General features: G+C 45.0%; 1 protein-coding gene and 1 long non-coding RNA gene across 10 annotated transcripts; one reads left to right on the forward strand and one right to left on the reverse strand.

Annotated features, from left to right (window-relative positions):
* Positions 1-4,525: 4,525 nt before the first annotated feature.
* On the reverse strand, positions 4,526-19,321 carry ZNF23 (zinc finger protein 23). Of its 9 annotated transcripts, none has more exons than XM_031002597.3 (5): positions 19,186-19,321; positions 13,697-13,761; positions 10,972-11,098; positions 10,171-10,278; positions 4,526-6,818 (listed from the first exon to the last, which is right to left on the reverse strand). In XM_031002597.3, the coding sequence occupies exons 2-5, from the start codon at positions 13,727-13,729 to the stop codon at positions 5,026-5,028; spliced, it is 2,061 nt and encodes a 686-aa protein (XP_030858457.3). In that variant the 5' UTR covers positions 13,730-13,761; positions 19,186-19,321; the 3' UTR covers positions 4,526-5,025. The 9 variants fall into 9 exon arrangements, with proteins under 9 accessions (XP_030858457.3, XP_055222377.2, XP_055222389.2 ...); XM_055366402.2 differs by lacking the exon at positions 19,186-19,321 and adding an exon at positions 18,129-18,617 and having other exon boundaries at positions 10,162-10,278; XM_055366414.2 differs by lacking the exon at positions 19,186-19,321 and having other exon boundaries at positions 10,162-10,278; positions 13,627-13,702.
* Positions 19,246-21,653, forward strand: LOC129527709 (uncharacterized). The gene is made up of 3 exons (XR_008672749.2): positions 19,246-19,362; positions 20,235-20,269; positions 20,911-21,653. It is a non-coding gene; the product is annotated as an uncharacterized lncRNA (long non-coding RNA).
* Positions 21,654-23,051: the final 1,398 nt, after the last annotated feature.

The raw sequence follows: 23,051 nt of genomic DNA on the forward strand, positions 1-23,051 counted from the left end.
TCTGACTGCCTTCTTCACCCTCCAGTCGTTGAGGTCTGAGCAGATGACCTGCCCTGGACAGTAACAAGCCTACGGAGAGGCAGAAAACCGTCAGAGTCCTGGGACCATCCCCACCCTATGCTGACCAGGAGCCTGAGGCTGAGAGGCCCAGGGTCACATGGGACATTGGTGGCAGATCTGAGATATCAGGTTATGTCCTCTAGGATTCTCAATCTTCCATGAGTCCGAGCCTTGATCCTGCCACTGCAAAGAAACTGTGGACCCTGCAGGAAGCCAGGGCTGCAGGACTTCTTGTCCCCCTCTACGGACTGCCATGTCTGAGAGACCTGCAGAGGCTGTCCATCAACTGGGAAGGCTGGGGTGAGCCCTGGCCTTCTAAACTCTCCTCTGGCCCCAGTGAGAGACCACATCAGCCCCTGGTTTGCTGCATAACCAGGAGGTCGTCCCATCCATCTCTGGGCCTCAGTTTCTCTAAATGTAAATCCAGGACTTGGACCCCTCCAGGGTCTCAGTGCTTGGTCTGGGACAGCCCAGAGGAACAGGGCTGGCTGGTCAAGGAGAAGAAGGGTCCTGCTGTCCCCTCTCCCCAAGGTGTGGTCTGGGGGCTCCAGGGGCTGCCTCCTCCCATGCCCAGCTCCTAGGATGCCTGGGGTGGGGCAGACTTACACGATGGCATCCCTAGGACACTCTACCAAGGTCCCGTGCCACGTGACAAGCTTTCGGACAGGAATGGCTCCTTTGAAATACTCAAGGCAGCACTCCTGGCTGACACCAGCCCTTGAGCTACAGAGAGCCGGCGCAGGAGTGTCTATGTGAGGGTGTGGCCTGTAGGGTGTACCATGTGTACCACTAGGTGTGTCTGTGGATGTGGGGGTCTGTGGGGTACACCGTGTGTGTGTGTCTATGTATGTGAGGGGTCTGTGTCTGTCTATGTGTGCATGTGTGTCTTATGTGTGTCTATGGGTGTGGGGGGGAGTCTCTGTGTGTCTATGTGTGTATGTGTCTATGTGTGGGGGGGGTCTGTATGTCTATGTGTGTGCATGTGTCTGTGTGTGTCTATGTATGTTGGGGGGGTCTGTGTGTGTCCTTGTGCGTTGGCTATGTGTGCATGGGGTATCTGTTTGTGATCTATGCGTGTCTGTGGATTTGGGGGTCCGCAGGGTGCACTGTGTGTGTGTCTATGTATGTGGGGGGTCCATGTGTGTCTGTGTATGTGGAGGTCTGCGGGGTACATTGTGTGTGTCCCTGGGTGTGTGTGTGCATCTTGCTTGTGCCTATGGGAGAAGGATTTGGGGGCTTCCTGCATGTGTGCACCTGTGCATGACTGTACATCAGATGTGCACACACTCAAACCACCACCTCCTTCACCACCTCTGGGCCAGGCTCTGGCTGAGCCTTTCCTGGAAGCAAGTAATTCACGCCTCACAACAATATCTGGAAGGCAGGTTCTCTATTACTCCATTTTACAGATGATCAAATAGAGGCCCAGAGATATGAAGACACTTCAGACCTGTTTTCTCATCTGTGTGAAAAAAAAAAAAAAGATATCCAAAACTTGGAAATGGGCAAAATGATGATTATGTGTCTTTTAAAAGTATATATTATGCATTTTCTAGGTATTTCTCCCCCAGCTGTCCTTGGATTCTCCCGGGGATAAAATTCAGTTTGACTGCCTCTGATTGGGGCCCCACCCTTTCACAGCCCTGTGAACGTAGAGCAGACTTACAGCAAACTTAAGGGTGGGACCACGTCATTTGTCTGAGTGAGAAGATAACCCAACCTCCAGTCCTCACCCTAAGTAATTCTTTATCTGGCTGTTCATTTGTATCCTTTACAACAAAATGGTAATAGTAACGTGTTTTCCTGAGTTCTGTGCACTGTTTTAGCAAATTACTGAACTGGAAAAGGGGGTCATGGGAATCCCCAATTTGTAGCCATATCACACAGAAGCATGGGTAACCTGGGGACCCTCTACTTATAACTTGTGTCTGAAGTGCAGGGCAGTCATGTGGAAGTGAGCCCTTAACCTGTGGTGTCTTCACTTACTCTGGAAGTGTCAATTGTTAAAATTGTAGGGCCGGGCGCGGTGGCTCACGCCTGTAATCCCAGCACTCTGGGAGGCCGAGGCAGGCGGATCATGAGGTCAGGAGATCGAGACCATCCTGGCTAACACGGTGAAACCCCGTCTCTACTAAAAATACAAAAAATTAGCCGGGCGTGGTGGCGGGTGCCTGTAGGCCCAGCTACTTGGGAGGCTGAGGCAGGAGAATGGCGTGAACCCGGGAGGTGGAGCTTGCAGTGAGCCGAGATCAGGCCACTGCATTCCAGCCTGGGTGACAGAGCAAGACTGTCTCAAAAAAAAAAAAAAAAAAAAAAAAAATTGTAGGACACCCAGTTGGTGTCTGCAGAGAACTGGAGAATCGTGTGAAAAACCGACAGATTTGGTATCAAAGGTCTTGTGAAAAGCAGTGTTTCTTTACTACCAGTAACAGGTGATGACCCTATTTTCTCCATACTGTTATACTGTCCTGGTGTACACAAATAGATTCTGCTGTATGATTTATTGAAGAAAACCACCATCTAGAAATGGACTTTTACTAAAAATTGTTCAAGGATTCTGGGACAATAACCCTCATCTTAACAAGCAAAAAGAGGGAGAGAGAGAGATTTCATATTTTTTAAAATCGGATTTCTAACTTTTTGAAGACCCAGAATATTTGGCATTACTGGAACTGCTTTGCTGCCTACCCAGAATTTGCTACAGCTGAGTTGAGGCTGCCTTCTTTAGGTAGGGCACGCACTCTTCAATTCTCTACCCTCCCTACTCCTTGTCACTCTGTGCAGCCTCACTCATCTATCTGACTTTGAGGACACTTGAGTATCTGTGGGCCTGCAGGGATGTTTATGAGGATTTGGAGTTTGCTGGTGATCGTTAAGTCTCATTTACTAGCGACTACTTTTCTCCTGTTTTTATCTGTGGCATGTCAGAAGTCCTGGAACATGAGGATCTGAAGGAAGAGTGATGCTCCCAGTCCAATTATCTTAAATAACTGTCCCACATTCAGAAAACCTCCAGTGGTTTTGAACCTCATTCTAAACTAAATGCGGACTAGCTTCTGTTCTAAGGAGCCTGGGGGCCAGAGACAGCATATGCCTTACGGAGCTCACAGGTGGGCATAGTAAGGAGACGGTGTGTGGCACTTGGGGGATGGCAGAAATTATCATGTCCCTTTCTTACTACTTACTATTGGGCCTGCTGTTCTTCAGCTTCCTGATAGTTAGCTTGCCTGCTCCTATTAGTGCTTAGAATTTTTTTTTTGTTTGTTTTTTTTTTAAGACAGAGTCTCACTCTGTGGCCCAGGCTGGAGTGCAGTGGCATGATCTTGGCTCACTGCAGCCTCCGCCTCCTGGGTTCAAGTGATTATCCTGCCTCAGCCTCCTGAGTAACTGGGACTATAGGCACGCACTACCATGCCTGGCTAATTTTTATATTTTTGGTAGACACGGGGTTTCACCATGTTGGCCAGGATGGTCTCAATCTCCTGACCTCATGATCCGCCCACCTCGGCCTCCCAAAGTGCTGGGATAACAGGCGTGAGCCACTGCGCCCAGCCTATTGCTTAGAATTTTTTAAGGTGTTGAGAGATTCCCTTCTAAAGAGTACCTTGAGGCTTCCAAGATCTTCATCAGAGACCTTGAAAACCACCAATGAGACTGGGAATCCAAGGTAGCCACCTTCCTTCAGGACCTGAAAAGCCATGTGTTTATGCAAGAGTTCCAGTTATTACAAATTAGAAACCCTGCAACATGCTATCTTGTTGACTACATTTTATACTTATATAAAGGGCATCTATAGTAAATGTCATTTTTGACAGCTGCATAGTATCACATGTATGCATATATAACAATGTAATATGCAAAAAAACTTACTGATTTTCACACCTTAGAGTACTGAGATTGAATACCTCTTACTTTAACAGTCATTTTTTAGTATCTGTTTAAAAGCTGCCTGTTAGTGTGTCTAAATTATTTATCTTTAGATATTAATGTTTTAAGAGACAGGGTCTCACTGCCACCCAGGCTGGAGTGCAGTGGTGGTCATAGCTCACTGCAGCCTCGAATTCCTGGACTCAGGCAATCCTCCTGCCTCAGCCTCCCAAGCAGCAAGGACTGCAGGCACATACCACCACACCTGGCTTTTATTATTTTTTGTAGCGATGGGATCTTGCTATGTTGCCCATACAGGTCTGGAACTCATGGCCTCACGCAATCTTCCCGTCTCAGCCTCCCAAAGCACTGAGATTACAGGTCTGATCCACCATGCCCAAATACTACACTTTTATATCACAAATTTTACAAAAGTATTTCCCCATTTTGCGCTTTATCTTTTAAACTTTAAAACATATAGGAATATTTAGTTTTGAGTAGTCAATTTATCAGTACATACCCTGTGGATAGTTTCTAGCTTTCATCTAATGCTAGATGGTTTTCTCAATTACATGAAAATTAAAAATGTATTCATACCTTTTTCCTTTTTTAAATAAATCTTTATTTTTCATCTTTTCAAAAGTAATACATGCTTGTTGTCAAAAATTAAACAAATAAATTAATGTAGGTAGAGTATCTTTAGTATGGGTTTTCCTATCCAACAACAAGGCTTCTCTCTCTCTCCATTTATTCAAATTTCCTTTGTAAAGTGGCCCTCAGTGAAGACTTAAATTTCTCCATACGAGTCCTCCATAACTGTTTATTTCTAGAAAATCTACTTTTCTTGATGCTGCTGGGAACGAAATCTTTTCATTATATTTTCTAATTCCTGTTGGTACAAAACAAAGCTATTTATTTTTGGATGTTTCTCTTTAACTGGTCATCCTTTCCTGATTAAAACTGAATAGAATAAAAACTGTTTCCGTATGAAGACTCTGCCATATTCATGCCCTCTTGGAGGTTTTTCAATGGATGAATCTGATGATACTTGACCCATTTTGGCATTCACCTTAAGAGTTTTCTATATCTTTCTCATTATTAGGATTTTCCTTCACTATGGACACTCTGATGCTGACTGAGCTGGAAGCTAAACCTGAATGCTTTCCCACACACACTACACATATAGGGTTTCTTCCAAGTGTGGACTGTCTGATGTATAATGTAGTCAGAACTAAAGCTGAAGCCTTTGCCACATTCCACACATCTGAAGGGTTTCTCTCCAGTGTGGCTTCTCTGATGCCGAATTAAATGGGCATTAACATGGAAGGCTTTTCCACACTCCTTACACTGAAAGGGTTTCTCTCCTGTATGGATTCTCTGGTGCACAATATAGTTAGAACTACAGCTGAATGCTTTCTCACATTCCATACATTTGAAAGGTTTCTCCCCAGTATGTATCCTCTGATGCCTAGTTAGTTTGGCATTGATACTGAAGGCTTTCCCACATTCCTTGCATTGATAGGGCTTTTCTCCAGTATGGATTCGGTGATGATCAAGTAGGTTTCTTTTGGAAGTAAAGCATCTCCCACACTCATTACATTCAAAAGGTTTCTCCCCAGTGTGAATTCTCTGATGCCGCATTAGTTTCCCATTAACGCTGAAGGCCTTTCCACACTCATTACACTCATAGGGCTTCTCCCCAGTGTGAATTCTCAGATGCTGCCGAAATTGGGAGTTACATCTGAAGGCTTTCCCGCATTCATTACACTCATAGGGTTTCTCGCCTGTGTGAATTCTCTGGTGTTGGATTAACTTCCCTTTGACACTGAAGGCTTTTCCACATTCAGTGCATTCATAGGGTTTCTCACCTGTGTGGATTCTCTGATGCTGAATGAGTTTTGTATTATTATTGAAGCCTTTTCCACACTCTTCACACTGATAGGGCTTTTCTCCTGTGTGGATGCTCTGATGCTGCCTAAGCTGGGAGCTGCACCTGAAGCCTTTTCCACATTCATTACATCCATAAGGTTTCTCTCCAGTGTGGATTCTCTGATGTTGAATTAATTTTGCATTAACATTGAACGCTTTCCCACAGTCATTACACTCGTAAGGTTTCTCTCCAGTGTGGACTCTCTGATGTGTAATATATGCAGAACTACAGCTGAAGCCATTTCCACATTCCTTGCACTGATAGGGCTTCTCTCCCGTATGGATTCTCTGATGCCTACTTAGGCTTCCATTAACACTGAAGGCCTTCCCACACACCTTACACTGATAGGGCTTCTCCCCACTGTGGATTGTCTGATGTGTGATATAATGGGAACTGTAGCTGAAGCTTTTCCCACACTGCACACATTTGAAGGGTTTCTCCCCACTGTGAAGTCTCTGATGCCAAATTAATTTCTCATTAATGCTGAAAGCTTTGCCACACTCTGAACACTGATAAGGCTTTTCCTCAGTGTTGTTTTCTTGATGCTGAATAAGTTGAGAGTCACACCTAAAGGGCTCTACTAATTCTTCACATTTGAAAGGTCTTTCCTCAGAATTAATTATTTCATGCTTCACGAGTTTTGTATCAAAGCTGATGGATTTCCCCAATCCTGTACACCCAGAGGGCTGCTCTCCAGTGATGGTATGACACTGATATGAGTTTGAACTTTGACTAAAAAAACACTCCTCCACGGGGCTTGTCTCATCTTTCACTGTTCCATCAATGGTGTTGCTCTTCTCCTTCTTTATATTTCCTGCTGAGTGGACTTCCTGTTGTTTCTCTAGAAGAGAGGCTTCTGAAAAGTCTGTTTCCTGGGAAAAGTCTCTTTGAAGTTCAAATGATACATTCTCTTTTCCTTCATACATTTCCTTTGTCAAATCATTGTCAGTCTGAATATCTACTATAAAAAACAGAAAACATAAAATGTCATATAAGAACCATGTTAGGAAAAAGAAGAGAACTGTGCTATAAAAGACCATAATAATCAGGGGCTCCTTAAAATCACCAGACTAGGTCAAAAGACATAGGGTTTCTCCATAAGGTGGGATAAGTAATTTGTAACTAACTAGTAAAAGAATACAATAAATCCATATATGCTGACATAAAAAGACATCCAAGATATAATCAAATGGAAAAACAAGTTGAAAAAACAGTATATAGAATAGATTTTCAGCTGTGTAAAGAAAAATATAAAAGACAGATATATATATTTGTACATACCTAGAAAACTTCTAGAAGAATCCATAAGAAACTAAATAAACTGGCATAGGAAGTTTGGTGGACTTGCTTCCCTACTTTATACACTTTCTGTACTGTTGAGTAGGTGCCAATATTATGAAAGTAATGAAAAGCAATGAAAGTAATGATAAAAAAAAATCACCATTCCCACTGTGCCTAACACAAGGCCACTGTAGAGAACATAACCAATCACATGAAGGTTAAAAGTGACAGCTGGGCACGGTAGCTCACACCTGTAATCCCAACACTTTGGGAGGCTGAAGCAGGCAGATTGCCTGAGCTTGGGAGTTTGCAACCAGCCTGGGCAACACAGTGAAACCCCGTCTCTACTAAACCACAAAAAATTAGCCGGGTGTGGTGGTACGTGCCTGTAGTTCCAGCTACTCGGGAGGATGAGGCAGGAGAATTGCTCAAACCCGGGATACGGAAGTTGCGGTGAGCCAAGTTCTTGCCACTGCACTCCAGTTTGGGCGATAGAGCGAGACTCCATCTCAAAAAAAAAAAAAAAAGTGACAGTAGTGGAATAAAATTCTAGGTCTTGTCCACCAGATCAGCATTCTTTTAATCACACCATGCTTTTCTACACCCTGCAGTTTCTTCTTAGTTGTTCCTATAGCACTCAGTTCCTTACTTAAAAAAAAATGGAAAATGCTGAAGAAGGAAAAGGCACAGGATCCAATAGGATATGGCAACTTGGAAGATGACAAGAGTCAGCAGCACCAGGGAGCAAAATGGAAATAATTTTGTTTCTTTCCTTAGAACATTAACTTTGGGCTTTCCAAAATTCGTCCTTCAACTTCATTTCTACTTTAGACAGGCTCTATTTGAGGTCCATCTCATCCCCTTTCTTCCCATTCCCCTCCAAATCCTGCTGCATTAACCTTGCCTTTTCCTTTCACTTCTTCCTCCAATCCTAAACGTGATCATTCCCTAAAAATCTTTTTATAATCCCAATAGTCTTTAGAACTAGAACTACTCATCTCTGCATTTGTTCCCAACTTTCTCAAAAGCTGAGTCCCAAAATGCTGCCTCATATTTTTTCATCTTTCATCACTCCTCAACCACATGTAATATGCCCCCTGCCCCAGTATTTCATAATTGCCCTCAATAAGCCCCTCCAATTGCCTGGATTCCCCAGCAAGCACTTTCTAAATAATATTGGTCTCTTCCCAACTAAAAAAATAATACTCATCTGTTGCTATAGACTGAATGTTTGTCCTCCCCACAAATTCATATTCTGAAATCCTAACCCCTGATGTGATTGTATTAGGAGGTTGAGCTATGGCAGAACCCTCATGAATGGGATTAATGCCCTTAAAAAAGAGCCCAGAGAGCTCCCTTTCTTGCCACCATGTGAGGATACAGTGAGAAGATGGCTGTCTATTAGCCAGGAAGCAGGCCCTTGCCAGACAGAACCTGCCTGAACCTTGATCTTAAACTAGAACTGTATGAAATAAATTTCTGTTGTTTATAAGCCATCCAATCTATGGTAGTCTGTTATTGTAGCCCAAACTGACTAAGACATCTATACTATCAGATGTCTAGTCATCCTCTCCAGAAGTCTATTCCTGCTTTGCTGCACTCTCACCAACATTGAATATAATTTAATTATTCTCAATATGATAGGTGAAATATCTCTCGTTTTCATTTTCCTCTCTTGCAGTGAGGATGGCCATTTCACACAGTTACAGCAAATGAGTCTTAAACAGGTATCACTGACTGGGCTTCTGAAGATTTTTAAAAAGAAAGTCAACACTGCTGCCATGGGCCTCATGCCCTTTGCCCTCCCTCCTGCCTGCCTAGAGCCTGTTTGATTCCTCATCCCAATTAACCCACACACACTGACTACATTAATGTTTCTATGACCAGCTAGGATCATGATGGGTTTCCTGGAAAAGTCAAAGACTTCAGGACAGTCAGCTGTCTACAGAATAAAATACAGGGTCCATTGATTAAGACCTCACAATATCACTTTTTTTCCTATATTTGTCAAGGCCATTATATGGCAAACTCCATTTCCAAAACATGCCTTCTTTGGTCAGATATCGTCTGATAGAATGATCAAAAGGAATAAAAACCTACAGAAACTATCTAAGAAAAATGAAGACTCACTGAAAAAATTCAAGAGAATCTCACAGACCCTAAATATAAGAAATAACGGGGGGCCTCGGGGGTATGAGAAGTCATTTGGCAGCTACTCTGCTGGCAACAATTGGAGCCCTGCTCCTTCAAGTGTGGTCTGGTAACCAGAAGTACTGGCATTGCCACATCACCAGGGAACTTCATAGAAATGCAGACTCCACACTTACTGCGTATCTGTAAGACCTCAGGATTCCTTTACACATTCACATTTAAGAAGCAAAAATTAAGAGCACTTCCTCCCTTCCACATTACCTTCCCTGTGTACAGCTGTATTCCCCAAAACCAAAATAAAAATACTGAACTGAGCACACATTATAAGCTAGGTATTTGATATGTGTTATCTCATTTAAACCTCAACCCACAAGATAGTACTATTACCTCCTTTTATTATTAACCCATTTTCAGAGATGAGAGCACTCAACCTACTCAAAGTCATGCAAATTAGGAAGCAGCACAGTTGGGACTGGACCTCAGGAAAGTCTCCTCTAAAGACTGTGCTTTTAACCACTTCTATCTGTGTGAAAAGGCTGTTAATTCTGTATCCTCCACACTATGTGAATAATGCTTAGAAATGGCAAGGAACCCCCAAACTACTGAGTCCCTTAATTTTGTCTGAGAAAGGCAGGATTCCAAAATTAGCATTGAAGAGTCAGAATGAAGGGTTTGAAAAAAGATCTGTTCTTGGAATTAGACACAACAAACTTTGAAGACAGAAAGATAAGGACTACCTATCTCTATGAATCATCAAAATTTACTCAAACTTCACTCTGTATGACTGGCCAATAAACACAGTATGTTTATATGTTGCTAAAGCTGGCTTTATGCCTAAAGTGCTAAATTCCAACAGAGTGGGAAATATGTACCTCCCTTACCAGTCTGGAGGCCCTGGAGGCCTGTTCCTGCAGCCAGTGGAGATGGGCCCCCCAGCTCACCTCCTCCCTCCAGTTGTGAGATCACAGCAGGTTTGAGAAGTGGAAATCCTGGTTTGGGAGAGGTAAATAGTAGGGACAGATGAATAAACTCCCACAGACAAATTCCTAAGCCTCTTCTCAGACTGTCTCAGCAATGGGGAGGGAAGGTAAGAACCCGAGGAGGTCCCAAGCCTCAGGACTACGGGAAAGTACTATGGGGCTTAGGAAGGACTAGAGAGACCTTGGAGACTTCCAAGGGCTTTGGGAGGCAAATGTGGGGGTTGGGGGTGAAGGCTTGGGAACGTGTGGGAGAGCCTGGGAAGGGCCCAGACTGTAGGCCTAGGAGACCTCATGCAGGGCAAGCAGGGAGATTCTGCCCAAAGGGATACCACTTTTTGACCCTGGCCTGAAATATCCAGAGTACACTGAGATCCTTGAAAAGACTCAAGACAGGTAAGATGAGGGGGCAACTGAAGATGCCACTGTGGAACAGGAAGCAACTGGATTCCAGTGTTTCCAAAACATAGCTTTCATGGGTTGGATCAACAGTGCATACCAGTTCCAAGCAAAGTCCTATATAGGCCTACAAAAGGCTTGGCGTTTGCCCCTGCCAGTAACCTCTAAGTCTAGGAGATTAGGAACAGCTCTGGGGTTCTCACTCAGTAAAGGATTACCAGAGATCCCCCCAGTAACCTGTAAGGGAGAAGCAAGCCAGGAACCCCAATTGGCAGACTCCAGGTTCCCAGGGTAGAGAGGTCTTACCCAGGGAGGCCACATTCCCATAATTCTCCAGCATCACATCCCTGTACAGGGCCCTCTGTGCAGGGGACAGGCCGTCCCATTCCGCCTGGGTGAAGTACACAGCCACGTCCTCAAAGGTCACCGACTTCTGAAACAACAGGTTCCTGCTGCCCTAGGGCCAATTCCATGGCTCAGGCCCTAAGTGAGGGGCAGAGGGCAGTATAAGGGCTTGGGGAGGGTGCTTGTGAGAGCACAAAATTAGTATTAAAAACAAGGGGAAGATCTCAGAAAAAAAACATCGAGAAAGTAAACTACAGAGTATCCACCTTCTCCCACAGCAGGGAAACCTCATGCCATTTTTCACACAAATAAGAGGTCACATAAGACAGGCTGAAAGAAAACAAATTTCCATAAGCAAATTCTCTAAAGCCAACTCCACTCTTAGATAAGCTGCTCCCTCCCAGCAAACTTGGGGCTGGTCCACCAGCAGGTCCCACACCACTCCCCTGCGCCTAACCTCAGCCCTGTTCTGCTCCCCACCCATCGCCCTCATCCTCACAGCTCAAGCCACCCCCAAAGATCATCCACGGCTTCTGTCTCATCCAGCCCCACCAGATTCCCTTCACAGACCCCCCAACAAGGGGCTGTGCAGCCTCTGCTTGAGCACCTCCAGCCAAGGATGCTCCATGCTGCCCAGGCTGCGGGGTCTTCCTGGAAAGCCAGAATTTTCCTTACCCTCTCCCATTCAAGTCTCATCCTTTCCAACTTCTCCGAAAGCTTCACTGTTTCTCCAAGAACATTTGGGAAAGCAGGGAGACCAGCCTTCCCACTGGCCGGCTACTCTCCCCTTTGCATCACTAAGCTATGTGGCTGGCACAAGCTCCACCACTCAGGGACGCTTCATGTCACTCCCAGGCCCAACCACCCCTCCTGGGCAGCTGCAGCCTCTGGGAGGCTCACCCTCTGCCCACCTCAGCCTGCTCTAACAACCATGGGGGCTCACTGGCAGGGATCTGCTGCTCAACTCCTCTCTGCCAGGATGTGTCTTCCTGGAGTTTACTGACCTCCACCCATCAGCAATTCTAGTCCAACCTCTAGGTGTTTCTGTGAGTCTTCTTTGTGTGACCTTCAACAAGTAACTTCTCTGCACAAAATATAATGTCTTCACTGTGTGCCGCCACCACCACCCTGGTAAGTTGGCACTTCCTTCTGAACTTACACCTCAGCTGGGGTCAGAATCATCCTCACAAGAAACCTCAGCCAGAAACCTGGGGATTGTTCTTGACTTCCCACCTTCCCTATCACCACAAATCCTTTGAGTCTCTATGTCCGAAAGATTTTTTTTTTTCTTTGAGTTGGAGTCTCGCTCTGTCACCCAGGCTGAAGCGCGGTGGCGTGATCTCGGCTCACTGCACCCTCTGCCTCCCGGGCTCAAGCAATTCTCCTGCCTCAGCCTCCTGAGTAGCTGGGACTATAGGCATGCACCACAAAACCCAGCTAATTTTTCTATTTTTAGCAGAGACAGGGTTTCACCATGTTGGCTAGGCTGATCTTGAACTCCTGACCTCAAGTGATCCAACCACCTCAGCCTCGCAAAGTGCTGGGATTACAGGCGTGAGCCACCACACCCAGCCAAGATTTTTCTATCTTAAGCATTACTTGAATTGGATCCCTCTTTAATGATGGCTTTCCTTGATGAAGCCCATGTCACGGAACCAGTGGGATTCTTCTTTGTGAAGTGGTCACCGTGCTTTTGAATCTTCCTTACAAATTATTCCATACACATCACAAATCTGACCAAGTTAACATCACTGGTTCCACAGCTGTCTTATGGCTAAGCAGTTCTGAATCACACAATAACTCTGTGATCCTGGGCAAGTTACTCTACTCCCCTTTTGCCTTTTCTTTTTAGGTGGAAAGAGTACAACACAGCACTTATCACAGAGGCGGTTGTCAGGACCAAACGACCATACAAAGGGCTTAGCATGGCTCCTGGAGCATAGTAAGCCTCCAAAGATACAACTGGTGTGACTGTGGCTATGATTGTTCCCAACCTGTAGTCCATGGAAGTCCATGGATGAGCTTCAGGGGATCCGTGAAGTCCCTGAAAATGTATGGAAAATTTGGTTTGCAGGTTTATGTTCTGCAGGTTCCCCGCACAACACCTCTTTCCTGCAGGACAGGGTGGAAAGCTCTTCTCAGAGACCTAAAGTCTGCATCCTAAACTTTGAAAGCTTCACAAGCACAATGAGACATTCCGTTCCATGTGACTGTCTTCCCCCTCCCTTGACTCCACTCCCTGTGACCTTCCCTTACCCCTGAATTAGAGGCACGGCCATCCTTCTCTGATCAGGTCCTGCTATTCCTCTCCTCTACATCCCCACCACAGATAGTCCAATCCTCTGCGACTGTGCTCCACTCACACCCCTGCACAGTACATCCCACAGGGGCGGTTTCCACGTCCCCATTCACCCAGAGCCCTATGCTGGGGGTGCTCCTGCAGAGAGGAGCAGAGACCCTCAGTGTGCAGAAGACCACCACCCTCCTGCTCTCCTGCTCACTCTCCCGCTGCCTCCACTCGCAACTGTCCTGGTCTCTGCCGCCCTCCCCGCACAACACCTCTTTCCCACAAGTTCCAGTCCAGCAGGTGGAAGCAGCTGTCATCCCGAGGCTCACCAGCTCCCCTTCTCAATGTTTTTCAATCTGAAACTGCCCAGAGGAAGAGCTGAAGGACCCCACAGCTCACCTGGGGCCAGGCTGTCAGATGCATGGCTGCCATCCCCTGGTCCCCGTCTCAGAGAAGGGCTGGAGCTAAGGAGAAACACAAAGAGAGACAAGTGTGAGGCAAGCCACCCCCACCAGAGCAACATAGCCCCTCACAGAAAATGCAAGACACAGGCAGCTTGCATCCAAATAGGAGTGCGAACAGGAGCTGCCCAAGAAGGGAGTGATCTGTTCACTGGCTCAGTGCCTAGGACTCCAGGCTATGACACTGAAATTCACTGCCAGGAACCCTAGGACTTTACAATTCTGATACATATCACACACACAGAAGAGTATATATATAAAATTTTAAAATAAACAAATAAAAATTAAAAATAAAAAGAAGAAGAAGAGTGCATATAAAACCTGCTGGGCATGGTGGCTCGTGCCTATAATCCCAACACTTTGAGAGGCCAAGGTGGATGGATCACTTGAGCTCAGGAGTTTGAGACCAGCCTGGACACATGGCAAAACCCTGTCTCTACAAAAAATACAAAAATTAGGCTGGGCGCGGTGGCTCAAGCCTGTAATCCCAGCACTTTGGGAGGCCAGGTCGGGTGGATCACAAGGTCAGGAGACCAAGACCATCCTGGCTAACACGGTGAAACCCCGTCTCTACTAAAAATATAAAAATTAGCTGGGCGTGGTGGCGGGCGCCTGTAGTCCCAGCTACTCGGGAGGCAGAGGCAGGAGAATGGTGTGAACCCGGGAGGCGGAGCTTGCAGTGAGCCGAGATTGCACCACTGCACTCCAGGCTGGGCAACAGAGCAAGACTCCATCTCAAAAAAAAAAAATTAGCCAGAGGTGGTGGCACATGCCTGTGGTCCCAGCTATTCGGGAGTCTGAGGTAGGAGGATCACTTGAGCCCGGGAGGTCAAGGCTGCAGTGAGCCAGTATCACACCACTGCACCCCAGCCTGGGTGATGAGAGTGAGACGCTATCTCAAAAAAATAAAAAATAAAAAATAAAAATAAAATAAAATGTATGCAGAGCCTAAAAAATAAAGCAAAGAGTCATGTATCCACAATTCAGTTCAAGAAATAGGACAATACCAAGATCTTTGACTTATTTCTCTTTCTCAACACAAGCATTATCTTCAGTATCACAGCAGGAGAAGCTGGACTGGCTGGGCTGCAGCCCCAGTACACAGGCCTGGGGAGTCAGACCCCAGGGAGGCAGCGCCTGGAGAAGGCAGCTGCCCCCCAGTATCCTGCCCCATTTCCTCAGAGCTCTGAATGTCCTCAAGAATCCTAACACCTCTGGAGAGGTCTTGAGAGGTCAGTCCTCCTAAGGACAGCACAGGCTGTCCTTAGGAAGCTGAGCTGGAAGTTAGGAACCAGGCTGTTTCCCAAACTTTCCAGTCTTCTGATAGTGAATGAGCCAAGGCCTATACTTCTGCGTCAGCTCCTGAGAGAGGAGATCACTGTAGCAGCCAGTCCCGTGACCCAGAGCCTCTTGTTCACTGTATTCAAAAACATATGGACTAGTGATTTTCTGACTTTTACTGCCCCTAAAGTCAGTCTTGAAATCACATTTTCCTAAAATATCATCCATTTCTTCCAGGATTTCAACTTTACTAGTACAGAGTTGCAGAAAATACTGGTTCATGATTCTTTCCATTTCCTCCATATCCAGAGCTAGTTTGCTTGTCCCACTTCTTCTTTTCAATATATGTGCTTTCTAGACCTTTTTCCCAGGGTTAGAGTTAGAGACTAAACATTTATGTCTCTGCCAAATTCATATGTTGAAGCTCTAGCCTCCAATGTGACTGTATATGGAGACGGGGCCTGTGAGGAGGTTACAAGGATAAACGAGGTCCTAAGGGTGGGACTAAAGGTCCTAAGGTTAAATGAGGTCCAATGGGGTGGTGCCTTTACAAGAAGAAGGAGAGACCCAGAGCCCACAAACCCACTCAGTCCCCGCCTCCCCCATGTGAGGACACAACGAGAGGGCTACTATCTATGAGCCAGGAAGACAGCCCTGGCAGGAGCCAAAATCAGCTGGCACCTTGATCCTGGACTTCCAGTCTCCAGGACTGTGAGAAATAAGTGTGTTGGTGAAGCCACCCAGTCTATGGTATTTTGTTATGGCAGCCCAAGCAGACTAATACAGTTAGGCTGAGTGAGCAGTGTTTTACTTATTTTAATGTGGTTTCCTTTTATTTTCAAAGAACCAGCTTTTCTAGTTGAGCAACACTACTTTCTTCTATTTGTTTTAAATTCACTAATTCTGCTCTTAGTTTGTTCCTTCAGCTCTGTAAGGGGCAGTGTAAGCACCACTCCAATCCTCTTATCCCATCCTTAGTCCAGTTCTACAGAGGTTAGTCAGCTTTGTGAAGCTGCAACCTACCAGAACCTTCACAAGGACCTACATCACCTATGCCTGGTTCCTGCCCTGGGGCTTCTCTGGTGTCCTATGTGGGACACCTGTGGACACCTGCTGGGCCCTGAAGTGCAGAAGCATTAACACCTGTGGGACCCCCTTGACCAATAGGGGAGAGAAACCAATGGATAAATGTTTTCCCTGTCGATCCCCCAGCGGGGCAGCCTTAAGACTCTAAGGCTCCTCAAATGCCCTGCAAGGCAGAGCCTGTTGAGGGCCGAGCATACCAATGCATCCTTGTACCAGTTCTCCCATCTCTGTTTCACTCCCCTTGTCTTTCACTCTGCCCCTGTGACCGTATTCCTAAATAAATTCCTACATACAAATCTTTGTTCCACGTTCTGCTTTTGTGGAAGCTTAGACTACAAAAGGCTTTTTTCCTACCTTCTTGAGGTTGCATGACTTACTCATTTATTTTCATTCTTTCCTATTTGGCAATTAAAGCCTATAAGGCCACAAATTTTCCTCAGGATACACTATTTGCCACATTCCAGAGGTTTTTATATTTCATGTTTTAATTACTGTTTTATAGTCAGTCAGCAATTCTGTTTTGTCTCTGACCTAGTAATTGCTTAGGATAGTTTACTGTTGCTAATTTCTTCTGTTTATAAGTTCTGGCTTTATTGCATGATGGTTATATAACCCAATCTACTAACTTCTACTTTACACATTTTTCAGGGTTTTTTTGTGAGTCGTGTCCATTTAAAAAAAATATATTATCTGGTGTTTAAAGAGAAAACTTATTCTGTGATGGGAGAATATACAACTCCATTTTTAGATAATAAACCAACTCTACCAATTACATATGTAGTGTGATAGCTACCCCGCTCAGCTAGTCAAGGGTGTATAGTCAAGGGTGTATACCTGCTGCCTGAACCTTGAAGGCCGGGCAGTGAGTCAAGACCATGGGGCTCAGCAGAGGAGCAGGTGTCTGCAAGAACATAAACATCCTAGAAAGTATATGAGAACCTACCAAGAAAAGTCTCATCGTTTAAATGCAGTAGGCAAACAGCCAGAAAATTCTCTAAAAAGTACTTAGAGACGAGGGGCATCACAGGTCTCTAAAGCTGTCCTGCTGCCATCCAGGAGTAAGTATGTAAGTCCTAATAAACTCATCTACTTGCCAAGCTGGACTCGTCCAAGGCATTCTTTGGTCTCTTGGCTCCCTCCCAAGGGGATAGTTTTTTTTTTAAATACGATTCCGGGTTTTTTCCTGTTATGACATTATACAGATTTTCTACATAATCCTTGATTACTTTTACCTAATTAAACCAAGATGGCCAGTGAAGAACTAACTCTCACAAAACACTGAGCTCAGATGTGAAATGAGCAAATTCTTTCAATGTTTCGGAAATGAGTAATTCTAACACTATGTAAACTGTAGCAGAGCACAGCAAAGTAAGTTTCCCAATTCTTTTTATGGTGCCAGCACAATACTGATGCAAAAACTACAGACCAGTCTCATTTATGAATTCTAATGCAAAAATTCTATCAAGGAATGGACTCCAATAGTTCATTAAATACATCATGAGTAAGCAGGATTATCCCACGAAGAGCAAAGCTCAACGTTAAGATACTAATTAGTATATTTTTCACATTAATAAATCAAAGAAAGATAAACACACTGTCCATCTCAACAGATGCCAAAGATGTTTAACATAATTCAACATTTGTGCCTAATTTTAAAAACTTACACACTAGAGAAACTCTCATATGTAGGAGGTACGTACAAAAATATTATCAGCACATTTTAATAACAAAACACTGAAAACAACCCACATGTCCATTGAAAATACATCGATAAATTTTCATACAGTTTTTACAATGGAACATTACCCAGAAGCTACACACAGAATGAATTTGGAAACTTAACATTGAATTATGCGAGTCCCAGATGACTTATACACACAATGGTGCCATTTATATGAAGCTAAAAAAAAAAATTAAGTACATTGCTTACAGATACATGCATATGTAATTATTTTTTAAAATAACAGGGCTACAATTAACACAAAATTCAATATAACTGTTACCTCTAGGGGTTGGAGGCTGGGAGTTGGGTTGAGGAGGAGGAACACATTGATAAATTCAGCAGTACTGGCAATCTTCTCTTTCTTAATTGGGTGGTGTGTTCATGGATGTTTACTACTATATATACAACATATAAATATATATTTTAAATAAATATATAAACCAGCAAGGATGGGGTGAAATTGAGGACCCAAAATGTAATACAAAGAACAGCCAATGTGCTTAACTATACTACAGTGAACATAACCACACTTAAGTGGTAGGAAAGAAAAGGGGTAAGCAACTTTGGAAAACAGTATTTTGACTAAATACCATAAGGGTAAAGACAAAACGACCTGTATCCAAGTACTGTACTTTAGGTAGTAAATTTGCTTTTCATGGGGGTATGAATTAGCGATTCTGAAACTACTAAATATATTCTAAAACTGAGTGAATTCGTAATTACGTTTTAGAAGTCATTCCCAGGTCATTGTCAACCCTGAGCCGAGAGAAGCAGAGCTGAGTTACCTTTTGGGACTGACACTGCTCCAGGAGACAATGTCCTCCAAAAGCCGGGCTTCTTCTGCTGCCGGGTGACTGGGAGGGACTCTGCGCTCCCACTCGGCCCTAATTCATGACCCTATGTCAGGAGCCTGGGAGCACACGGTCCATACTCGGGATGCACATAGGTTAATGTTCCTGCCAGACCGCAGCTTGTCAAAAGACTTGTGGTATCACCTCGGGCCGCTTCACGCCCGCAAATATTCCATCTTTTAGCTGCACCGACACATCTTCCCCCGTCGATCAAGTGATAAAATCCTCGGGGCCTCGTGGCTGGGACAGCAACGTGCGTTTCCCCTTCCAATGGGCGCAAGCTATTGAGCCACAAAGACCAAAGCTGGAGTCGAAGAGCGCGGAAGAGCACCCCGGGCCGCCGCCCTGCTCCCTCTCCCAGCCTGGGCCTCCTGGCAGCGTAGGCCACGGGAGACCCTGCAGCACCCAGGGTGCGAGTGCGTCTCAACCGGACCCAGAGCCTGGGGGACAGGGCACGGCCCACAGCGCCCGGAGCCCTGCACTCACCTCCGTAGCGGGCTGCTCCCCGGAGCTGCCGGAAGTGCGTCACCAGGCGGCCGGGCCTCTCTAGGAGCAAGGTCGCTCCGCCTCGGTGGTGGTCACGTCCGGCCAGCTGTGGCCGCATCCCTGTCGGCTAGCTCGGGTCTGGCCCACGGTGACTGTTACCCCTGGGGAATGGGGCAGGTAAGAATCAGAGCCAAGCGGGGACCCAGCCCGGGGAGGTGAAGCTGCAGGTGCAGCCACGTGTGGGAGTCTTGGAAATGGACCAGTGGATGGCGCGCTGTCACACCCAATGCCCCCTTTTTCTAACAAATAGTTTGTAATGCCCATCTTATTCTCCTGACCTGATATTCATACATAATGTCCTAGAAAATCATACGTAACATACACACCTACATATTAAAAACTAATGTTATGCCTTAAGTGTAATGAAAGAGAAAAAAAAAGAGGACCGTCATCTGTCGTTTAGAAACACATACTTCAATGTGTTTGGTCTTGGCTGCTGCAGGAGACCTAATAAGGTGGTCGCCTTTACACATAGACGTTGTCTGAATGCCACAGCCACAAAGCTGTGACTTACATTGTTTCAAAAGTCACAAAATTGTGATCCAAAATGGCAAACATGTTTTGGTGAAGTTCTGAATGAAACACAGGACAATCGTCTCTTGATTATACAATAATTACATTCCTGGAAGATCAGTGTATGTTAAAACTCTGCAAAACTACATGTTTATCCAGAAAACAGGTTTAGATTCAGATAATTTAGAAATAGAATTTTCACCTACCTGAATGTTCAGCAAGACATTTGAAAGTGTGAACATTTTTTCAATGGGCAGGACTGTCCTGTACATTGCAGGATCCTGGCTCCTATCCACAACGCTAGTAGCAATGTTACCACTGACACCAAATATAACAAAATACCTACCATAAAATTCCAAAATGAGCCCTGAGGGAAGGGAGACAGTACTAAATGCCACTGGATTGGACGACCCTTAAAATCCCCACCCCCTCACACACACCCCACCCCTGGTAATGTAGGCTTTTCTTTCTTCCAGCTCTGATCCATCCAACGCTGCTGCACTGGAGACGGGTATTTGGCTCCCACTTGCCTCTGTGGCCTCTTTTCACTCCCATTCATTCCCTGACTGTACCTCAGCCCTACATGCTAAAAATGCTGTTCTCTAAATCTAGAATGCCCTTCCCTTCCCATTCCTACCCTCCATCTTGACTGTTACTGGAAGTGTGAGCTCAAATCCCATTTTGCATGGGAAGCAAGCCTTCCCTGATCACCCAGAATAAGGCAGGACACTCATTTATGTGCCATCACAGCACTGCATACTTACTTAATGGTGATAGTTTATTTATATGTCTGTCTTCTCTGGTGGCTCCAGGGAACAGACACTGCATCTATCTTGTTCAACATCATCATCGTCAGCTAGAGAATAACCTGGCAGAAAGAAGGAGAGCAATAAACATTTGTTGTTAACAATGGTCCAAAGGCTCCAGCCCTAACTCTTAGGCAGAAGCCTACTTTGTGTGTCCCCAAGGGTAGGATATGTCTTATGCCTTGGACCTTGACAGTGACCGTGGCCAGGTGCCCTTCTCTGCCTTGCCCTGACCCTGATCTTCACTGTTTTCCAAAATGAGTTCATTAAGAAAATGATTGGGCAGAGTAATAGCTGGGGATTACGTTGCTCTTGTCAATAAGTTCTGGTTTTCACTTCTTTCTAGGGTCAGAAATCAGGAGTGAGGACTTGTTGAAAGAAATAGGAAGGAATCAGATCACATAAATGCTGGCCCCAAATGTTTGCATCATAAACCCATTGCCTAATTTTACAGATGAGAAAATAAAGCTCTCTAAATAACCACAAAGCTCCTACTCCTACTTCAGACATATCAGAAAAATGAGATAATAATGCACAAACCAAGTTTCAAAAGCTCTATGGTAGGTCTGGAGAGATGGAGATCAGTTCTTGTCTGTCAGCCCCTGTTCTTCCATTCTTATAAGGTTACAGAATCTCTAGCAAGGGACATGACAGCTCAGGGAAAAAGCACACATTTCCCAGCATTCTTTAAGGCAAAGTGTGTCCATGTGACCAACTTCTGGCAAACAGGCTGTAAGAAAATGTGATGCTGTGTCCTTAAAGACAAGGGACATGCCCTCCCTGCCCCCAAACCTTCATCGACCAGGTGGAATGTTGACAAGGGAGAGCATCAGAGCATCTTGGACCATGTGAATAAGGGTGTGGCTGCTGGGGATGACAGAGCAACTAAAAGGAGGAGGCACAGAGCTGCTATATCAGCCCCAGATGGCTTACTTTCTGATGATACATGAGAGAGAAATAAACTTTCATCAAATTTAAACCACATTTATTTGGGTTCTTCAAATTAATTTCCAAGCCCATAGCCTAACTAATGCCCCTAGAAATTAGGAAGGATGGAAAAATCACACAACACAAGAGTTAAAAAGTTAAGCTGGCTCTTCGACTACAGCATTCTAGAAGTTCATTTCCATGCTGGGCCTGCAGCCATGTAGTGTCAGTTTCCTCCTGCTCAGCTGTAAGGCTTCTTCTCCTGCACCCTTTGTCCCTGCAGCCCCAAGACCTCTCTAAAGCCCTTCCTCTCTGACCACCAGGGAAAGCTGACAATCTTCTCATGTTAAAAAAATCTTTTTTGTTGGCCGGGCATGGTGGCTCACACCTGTAATCCCAGCACTTTGGCAGGCTGAGGTGGGGGGAATCACCTGAGGTTGGGAGTTCGAGACCAGCCTGACTAACATGGAGAAACTCTGTCAAATACAAAATTAGCCAGGCGTGGTGGCGCATGCCTGTATTCCCAGCTACTCGGGAGGCTGAGGCCAGAGAATCGCTTGAACCCAGGAGGCGGAGGTTGTGGTGGGCTGAGATAGCGCCATTGCACTCCAGCCTGGGCAACAAGAGCGAAACTCCGTCTCAAAGAAGAAAAAATATTTCTTGTTGTTTCCAGTTTTAATAGGACAGAGTAAAGATGGCTTTGCCTGCTTCTTCTCGTGAAAATTGTGGCAAAACAACTGTCTGATTGATGTTCATTCCAGGAGTTCAAGGCTGTTTTCAGGCTACAAAATTTTTACCTACTTATTGATGTTGTGAGTTCTGTGAATAAATCATTTAATCTATGTGGAGAAATGTACTAGGGTAGGGCAAGGTCTTATTCTCAAAGCAACCAAACATATATAGGAATGAGTTTACTAATAAATGTATAAGACATATATCAAGAAAATTTTAAACATTTGGGGACTAAACCAATGAAAACCCCTTGTGTAAATGGAAAGGCACAGGTAATCCTTCAGTAGGAAGGGTAGTTTTCTTTATTTAATCCATAAGTCCAACGTCATACCAAATAAAACCCCTATAGGATTTGTTTTAAAACTTGTGAAAATGATTCTAAAATTTACGCAGAAAAAATGTTAGAAGTGACTGGACACAGTGCCTCATGCCTATAATCCCAGCACTTTGAGAGGCCAACGTGGGCAGATCACCTGAGCTCAGGAGTTCAAGACCAGCCTGGCCAACATGGTGAAACCTTGTCTTTACTAAAAATACAAAAATTAGCCCAGCGTGGTGGCGCACACCTGTAATCCCAGCTACTGGGGAAGCTGGGGCAGGAGAATTGCTTGAACCCGAGAGGCGGAAGTTGTAGTGAGCCAAGATCATGCCACTGCACTCCAGCCTGGGTGACAGAATGAGACTCCGTCAAAAAAAAAAAAAAAAGAGAGAGAGAAGGAGAGAGAAAGAAAGAAAGGGAAGGAAGGAAGGAAGGAAGGAAAGAAAATGTTAGATGCTTATAAGGTACTACTGAAACTTAAGAAAGCACAAGTATTGGAAGTCAAAGAA

Source organism: Gorilla gorilla, chromosome 18 (assembly GCF_029281585.2).
Source record: "Gorilla gorilla gorilla isolate KB3781 chromosome 18, NHGRI_mGorGor1-v2.1_pri, whole genome shotgun sequence".
NCBI lineage: Eukaryota > Metazoa > Chordata > Mammalia > Primates > Hominidae > Gorilla > Gorilla gorilla.